The sequence below is a fragment of the Gavialis gangeticus genome, unplaced genomic scaffold (genome assembly GCF_001723915.1).
Source record: "Gavialis gangeticus isolate Ggan-Ray unplaced genomic scaffold, GavGan_comp1, whole genome shotgun sequence".
NCBI lineage: Eukaryota > Metazoa > Chordata > Crocodylia > Gavialidae > Gavialis > Gavialis gangeticus.
This window is the reverse complement of record NW_017729000.1, coordinates 35,805,019-35,813,506: the sequence shown is the minus strand read 5'-3', so window position 1 is coordinate 35,813,506 and position 8,488 is coordinate 35,805,019. Positions and strand designations below refer to the sequence as shown.

The 8,488-nt window shown below is 40.5% G+C and overlaps 1 protein-coding gene across 4 annotated transcripts in view; it reads left to right on the top strand.

The window, feature by feature from the left end:
• Positions 1 to 8,488, top strand: part of SLIT3 (slit guidance ligand 3) — a 1,179,950-nt gene that overhangs the window by 1,137,207 nt on the left and 34,255 nt on the right. For all 4 annotated transcript variants that reach the window (XM_019506517.1, XM_019506518.1, XM_019506516.1 and 1 more), the window contains one exon: positions 2,041 to 2,171. In XM_019506517.1, coding sequence (XP_019362062.1) covers positions 2,041 to 2,171 — 131 coding nt within the window. The remainder of the gene's footprint in view (positions 1 to 2,040; positions 2,172 to 8,488) is intronic.

The window sequence follows — 8,488 nt, the reverse complement described above, 5'->3', positions numbered from 1 at the left end:
AAAGGTCTTATATCCTAGAAATTTGACTAGTTGAAAATAGATATATATAGATATCTATATATAGATATATATCTGTATACATATAGATATAGATATATATATATTATATTATTTCTTTGTACTAGATTAATATTATGTATTATTTGCTTCCAAGAATAATTATTATTTTATTATGATGTAATAATGTAGAAGCCAAGTCTGAATATACAGTTTTTTATGAATCATGACTCCATTCCATGTACATACTGAACTTTCCATTTCTCTTCTAAATGTCCTTGTATTTCAAATCATCAGAGTCTCTGCAGTACACTGAAAGGTCAGACATTCTCAGTGGCCCCACTGTACCATAGGTCAAGTTCAGACCTGAAAACTTGACATTTTCTATTTAAGTAAAATGAAAGAGGTAAATTTTAACTGGCACTAATTTGAAGGCCAAGCCTGCCTATTACAAAAAGCACATGGCCACGTGTTCTCACATTTTAGTTTTCATACTAAATTTTGTTTCTGCATCTGGCAATTAATTGCTAATAAAGTGAAAATAGAATGCTACAGTGACCATTCAAAAGAGAGGTTCCAATTAAAAGCGCATTATAAGAAAATCAAACTGGCTCTTTCTTAAGGGCCAATGAAATGTTTTAAGCAAAAATCAATTAAAACATGTAACTGTTCTATCTTGCCACTTAAGTGCCATTTAAAAGCCTTTGAAATGTTTGTTACAAATTAACTCTGAATAAGGTTTTGTTCATAGTATCTGTTGTTTTCTTCACTCTCATAAGGGGCACCTCCTAGACAGGTATATGCCTCCCTTATGAAGTTTAGCCTTTTTGCATTTTTAAGATTGCTAAAGTTGGAGCAACTAGAGTGCTGTTATACTCTGTGTTGACTTCTGAATTGCAAGTAATATTGGTCATAACCAGGGATCCTAGTTTTCTCCAATAAAAAAATCCCCAATTTTGGGATTTAAATAAGTAACGCAAAATCCACATTTTTCCATGATTAAAATGAAACAGCACTATATATATCTATGTATTAGTGGTGTTTCATTTTAACCACAGAAAAATGTGGATTTTGGGTTACTTTTTTTATCCAAAAATTGGGAGGGGGGTGTTAATCAAAGACAATCAGGATCCCTGGTCATAACTAGAGTTTAGTGAATAACTAATAAACTGTCATCTGTTAAGTACACTTTTTCTTTCCCTGTTCAGAAAATGTCTATAAACAAATCACAATTTTCTTGCATTTGTTTTTGCTAATTTTGATAAATTCCATTTACTGCCTTCTAACGACTGCCATTCAAGCTGTTATTTAGTAGTGATTTTGTAGTGAACATGAGTTGCTAATAAATGACACAAAAAGTATTCATAGAAATGCAAGAAAACTAATTCAACTGGCACTAGAATTATGGCCCTTTGGGTCCAAAGAACCAGCTCGCTGCCACTTGAACTAAAGGAAAGATGCCTTTAGTTGTGGGATTTGTGTGGGGCCACCTACTAAATGACACCTCCTTTACACCTTTGGACAAAGCCAGTAGATTACAGTTAATCATACAATCTGTGGTGAGTGGTGAGGTCTTTACACTTGGGTTTTAACTTCAGTTTCCATTAATATTTGAAGGTGAAAGGATTAAAATTCACAGCCCAGGAACATTTGCTCTAGTGAGCCCCCTTTTCTAGGATACTAAACGAATGCTCAGAAAGCATTCATTATAATATGAATGGAGATTTGCAATATTCACCACACTTTGATGACCAAAAACTCTTGCCTGTCTGCTGAGTTTGGTGAGTCCTAACCAGAACCCAGCATCTGCATTACCATCAGTATTAACTTGTACTTAGTATCTGCATTACTCACCTTTACAATAACTTAAGACAGAGACCACAGACAAAATAAATATGGAAAAGGAACTACCACTTTAGCTAAGGGGAGGAATTTGCATTGCCAGTTCTCCTCTAGTGCCTATAATATCAGTAGCACTGTTAGTCTAAATAAATGATTTACTTAACTCTTAAGCAGCTTAATTTGACTGTTGATGTTTTACAGGTAGCAACAGATAAAGACAATGGCATCCTGTTATACAAAGGTGACAATGATCCTTTGGCTTTGGAGTTATACCAAGGACATGTGAGGCTTATCTATGACACAGTGAACTCTCCACCTACTACAGTATACAGGTAAATGCCTATATTATTACAAGATGTGTTGCCCCCAAAGATGGAAAGGTAGGATTTTCTATGAAAAGTGAAGGGGGGACACATGCACATGTGCACACATGCACCCTTCTTTCTTCCCAGGGAAGAATCTTATTTTGATTTACAAATATTGTCAACTATTATTTAATGAGCCGGGATAGCTTTAACTGTGCTGGTGCAAAATTAAGATGCATACATCACTATAACAAAGCAGCCAGTATTGTCCATAAGTTACCACTCAGGGGTGTCAGAGCTATTGCAGTTATGCGCCGTTGTAAGTGTGAAGAAATACTGTGATTTCTCAGATATCCTAGTGAATTAGTTCTTGTTAAATGCCGGCTTTGTAAGTACCCATTTTAACTGGTTTCCTCCCATTGATTTTGACAGTGAACACAATCCTGAGAGTGAGAGCAGTTGAATGTAATGCTAGTATTACAGGACTGCATGCTTTTGAAATGGGAAGAAAGGAATGGACTTTGCTGGGGGCGGAATATTTTTGTAAGCAGTGATGCCAGCGTTACCACCACAGATATTAGAGGTAAACAATAGGGCTAGATGACTCTGTTGTCCACAGTAGCCTGAGGTTTGGAATTGCAGAGACTCCAAGGACACAAGTTTGTACCTTTTTAGCCACAGAAGAGAAAATATAGAAATATAATCCATGTCCAGAGTGGGTTGTCTTTATTTAGGTTCCTGACTGCACAGTCTGGAAATCTTTATTTCACCAGAGCCTGTCCCAGACTGACTTTACTCTGGTCATGTTTGAAACCTTACTCTCTCCAAGGTGTTCCCTGTAGGGGTAACACTGTATCCAGACATAGCCCTGATGATTTGAGTGGAATGCAATATAAGTGCTACTGTCTGATTTCATGAGTATTCTTACAGGATCAGGGCCTTATTTTATGTACTTGCTCCTAAAGTGACAGTGCACTATCACAGCAAGCATAAAGATAAAATATATACATGGAAACAGGATGTTCTTCAAACTTTTTTCCTAAAAGATTGCTTAATACTCTGGGATTCTAGCCTCTCAGAAACAGGGTAATTGCATCATGGCTTTGTTGGTAGCTGCTCTTTCTTCCATTTAAGGAACTGTGATATATGTAACAGAAGAAGAAAAATCAGTAGGCTGCTTGGTGTTCTTGTAGTGTGCAGGCTAGCTGAGTAATGAAATGTCATCAGCCAGCCGTGTGTTGGAATGAGAAGAGCAGCGTTTAGATCTGTGCTGGTGCATCTACCCAGGAAGGAAGAAAGAGCTTTGTTAGTGGTCTTCAACAGTGATGCAGTCTTAGTGGGGTAGGCGGGAAAATGCATTCTTTATTCAACTGCTAATCCTAATTGATTCCGTGTTAGAGCAAAGCCAAAGTTGTTAAACAGTTTTATGCCACTAATTAGAACATAGCGGAAGGCTCATTATCTGCAGGCAGCACACCAGGTGACAGATCTGAGTGGGTGCCTGCTCTCAATTGTCAGTGGCAGAATGATGCTGTGACAGGAGCTGCTTCCGACAGCAGAGTGCTTTATGGATCTGCTACCTTCTGGCGAAGTTGCCTGGAATGGCAAGCATCAGTGTCCTCATTATTCCTGTGCCCTTCATATTGATCAAGGAGGAGGTCTCCATTCAGAGTGACACCTCATTACCATAAGATTAATGGCCTGCTCACTACATTTTGTGCTGTGTGATCTGTTGAGATGGGAAAGCTGCTGTTTAATACGATGCCCTTTCTGAAATGTCACCCTAATCTTTTATTAGTTTAAGGAAGATAGCAGAATAGGATTAGCATGAAGCTTTATGGGAAAAGATTAGGCTGATTAAAAAAACTGCAGCTAAAGAATGTCAAAAAGGGACTTCTAAATGGATTAAAAAGCTTGTTTTCCTTAAGGGTCAGGGCTAAGGAGTAAGGGAAAACCATTCCTTGTCCAGAAGTTTAAGGCCAGAAAAGACAAGTACACCTCTATTCTGATTCCTTCTGTATTACCAGCCATTATATTTCATTCTGCTGCTCTGATATTGAGCCCAGTAACTTGACGATGGCTAAAATGTATCTCCAGAAAGGTATCCAGCCTTAATCTGAAGACCTTGAGAGATCATGAGTCCACCCCTTCCTTGGATAACGTGTTCCAGTGCTTAATTTCTCATTTGACTTTATCTGGCTTTAGCTTCCAGCCACTGCTGTGTCTTTCTTTGCTAACCTCTTTAGTACCTTGTGTCTTCTCCCATGAATTTACCTTTAACTATAATTAAGCCCCCCTAAAGTCTTCTTTTTTTTATAAACTACCCTGATTGAACTCCTTAAACTATCCAATTTTCTGTAATCTTAAAATTTATTTTCATGGCCATTTTCTGCACTATCGCCATTCTCTTAAAATGTTGATGCCAGACTTGCATGTAGCATTCCAGTATCAGTCTCAATGATGCCATACATCTCTCTGCTCCTGCTCCTCAGTTGGTTATCTAAAGCCCTTGAAAAATCCTACTGCAACACCACAAGTGTTTTTTCTGGCTTTAAGGTGCTTGTTTAAACATGGAAGTCCAGATTCTTTCCCACTGGCACAATCAAGAGTTGCTGCTTTTTAGGGGGATCCCCTGGAATTTTACCCTGGCAAAGACGAGGGGTGCTTTTACTGCTGCTCTTTTTTTAAGAGTATTTTCTGGAACATGGAAAAGCTATAAATACCGACAGGAGCTTTTTGGTCCAAACCACACTGGTAGAGACTGCACACCTGGCTTTTACTGGGCTGGCTTCTGTTGTAATCTGTGAGCACTGGGTCTGCACTGGGTGTTTCTAGATCCTCAGTAAATGGGATGCAACAGGTCACAAGCAGTCTCTTCATCTGTGGTTCTGTGGTAGGGTCTAGCTAGGAGAGTGAACATGACCTGGAAGATTTATAGAGAATATTGAAAAGTGATGAAATAAACATGATTACATGGCTAACACATTTAATGTTCTATAGGGATCAAATGAGACCTTAACTTTCAGAGGTCACAAAAATGTGTCTGAAGTACCTCCAGGTGCCATACGGCCTTAATATCCAGCTGGGGTTAGTTTTTATACTTCACTATAATAAGCTGGATGGATTTTGCCTGATTTTTGTAACTTGTGCTTCAGGGAGTGTATTACAAGCCTGTTCTTTGGATCATTAAACCAACCCTCTTGCTAATAATGATGTTATTGAGTGCTAGAGCTAGAAGGATGGATGTAGAGCGCAGGCTGGGTAATGTCACAAAGTTAATTCCCATCTTGTTAGTATAATGCCAGGAACAGGTTGCATCCTTTAAGCAGCATTAAGAAAAAGGGAAATCTGCATTTTTATATAGGTTTGAACATCAACAGTTTTTAAGTTTTCAGATGATGGGTGTCTTGCGTGTTGTTATCCTGGAAGAGTAATCAAACACAGTGACATGAAATGATAGCAGATTGCTAGCAGGCCAGGTGAAAATAACTCATCCTGCTTGCTCAGTGTCTACTTAGGTTGGGGCAGTGGGATCTTCTTTTGCTCATTTTACTGGATTTGTTGGAAGTAGAACTGCAGCCAGGAGACATCCAAGATTAATCAGCTGTTCATTCTGATTTACTTTAAATTTCTCTACTCTGGCAGTATGTTTTGGATGGAAAGGTCAAAGTTTGAATTAATGTTTTCTTGAGCACTAAGCATAAAGTCTGATAAAAGTCAGCAAATATCCATTGTAAGAGATTACACAAAGTGCATTGTCATTTATCACCAAGTTATGGATGGGAGTTAATATATGAAAACTTTAAATCAAAAATGTCTTTTTTCTAGAAAACCTGACTACCCTATTATAAAAGGTGATTGCTTCCAAATGGCATATTAAAAGCTACCTGAACTTCAATATCTTCCCCAAGACCCATTTTGTATGGAGACATTCCTGTTTGTTTCTTCTCTCCCCTTTAATTATTGCTAAGGGTATGTGTATGGAAGGAGAATTTTCTTTCTTGGTCAGTCTGCCAGCAGATTTTTAAAACCCTGTAGGACCCATATAGTAGTTCAACAACCTGCATAACGTTGGCTAGAAAATATAACCCTGTAATTTCTGCAATGCAAGGAATTCCCCTCCCTACTATGTTAGTGAACAATATTGTAGCATAATCATTGGTGATTAAATTAGAACAAATCTTCTAGATGGATATCCAATCCCTATTTTAAGACCCCAAGTGATGATAAATGTACTGTCCCCTATGGCTAAATACAGACAGTCAAAAGTCTGAGGCTGAATTGATTCAATCTAGGCAACTTCCTCTAAGATACGTAGGTTGAACTGATAACCAACTAAGCTGACATTCAGTGTCCAATTGGGAAAGGCAGGTGGAGGCCTGCACTGACCCAGACCAGTAGACAGGGGGTGCTAGAGCATGTCTCCCAGCCTGCTGGCCATTCCCAGCCCATCCAAGTCTCTCCAACCCCTTGTTGTCCCCCCACAGGAGGTTAAGGAACCCCCTGCATGAGTTGCCCACCTTGGGGGAGCCTCCCCTTCAAGAGCTTTCCCCCAGCCTGGGTTCCCCGGCCCAGGCAGCCCTGGGGAGCTGAGGAGAATCCCCCCTTCCCCCTTCTCAGCTGCTGATTGCTTCAGCTGCTGCCACATGGGGGAGGGAGAAGAAGTCTGTCGGGCCAGGTGCCTACCCATGCAACCCAACATGGGGGCACCAAGGAGCCGCTGCCTTGGGCTTCCCCCCACCCCAGGGTCCCTCAGCCCTAAGAAGCCCCAGGGAGCTGTGGGGAAGTCTTCCCGTCTCCAACCTTTTGCCTTAGCTGCTGCAAGTCTCAAGGATATCCCAGGGAGTGAAGAGAAATTCTCCTGTTCCTCTGCAGCTGATTTTGCCAAAGCTGCTGTGAGTTTGAGGCAAAACTAACACAAGGCAGCAGAGGAATTTCCTTCTACTCCCTGGGCTATCCCTGAGACTTGTCGCAGCTAAGGCAGGGGGTTGGAGAGGGAAAGACTTCTCCTTGGGACCGTGGGCTAGGGTGGGAGGAGTCCCCCCCAACGTAGGAGTTCCCATTGCCCCCACGGACAGGCACCTGGTTTGGAGGACTTCCTCTCCCTCTCTCCTGTGGCAGCCACTGAAGCAATCAGGAGCTGGGAAGGAGGAGGGCAAAGGGCTTCCAGGGTTTGAAAAGCCAGCACCACAGGGGCTTTCCCTCCCCCCACATGCTGTCTACACCCTAGCTAGTGGGGTTGGGGGGCTGTTCTCCTGCTCCTCGTCCCTATGGGCTGATGGACGCAGACAAGGAGCAAAGGGGCAAGGCAGTCCCTGCTCCACTGGAGCAGGCAGCATAGCCCAGGGCTGCAAAGCATGCTGGAATGTTGGGGGACTGTGAATTAACTTGAACCAGGAAGGGATCTGGGACAGAAGTTATATAAACTGGTTTGACTTAAATCAGTTAAGTCTGATACTGCATCCAACCAGTTTTATCTTAAACCAGTTTTGGTCATTTTGCAAGTGGTTTATGTGCACTGAACTTCTGTTCTGTTACAAATTTAAACCAGTTTCTGATCACTTAAACTGGTTTATGTGTAACTTCTGTCCCTAGCCTATATGAATTCTTCCTTCCTCTGCACATAGGAACTTCTACGTTCAGAGGAGAGGATTAGAGACAAGATTTCCATTTAATCATATCCCTGTACCCTGTGAGTGTTTGTCTATAAATGGAAATAATGCTTCTTTGCCTCCCAGAGGTTTATTAAGCTTATTTCATTAATGCATTTAGTTCCTCAAAGAAACGTACTGTAGGAGTACAAAGTATCAATTATCATTAGAATCACTATTAAGCCTTGTCAAATACAGCATTTACCAAAGTCTCATTGCAGACAGTTCAGTGTACGATTGGTTTGTTTTTCTTTTAATACCTTTATACCCTGCAGCTTGTGCTGTGTTTGTTCCTATTGGGATTTCGACTTGATGCTGCTGAATGGTCTCTAAATACACTGTTTTTCAGAGATTTCTATGAGACATCAGCAAATCCTTAAGTTATGAGTATTTGCAATTCATTTTGTTCTCTCTACTGTGCACTCTCATTTTTTTTCAGCCCCCCTTTGAGATTTTGCATCAGATATAATGAAAGCAACTGGCATTAATCTCTGACCTGCACAGTAAATGTGGTAAAATTTGAATGTACTTATACATCTTGCATGAGCCAAAGCGAAGAATGGGCGAATTATTACTTGCCTGTATAAATGTCTCTGCACTTCTTTGTGAATACATTTGAATGGGATGTTAAAAACAAGTGACTGAAATCATATCAGACAGAAGACTAGCTCTCTTTGATTTTGTGTATGTGCA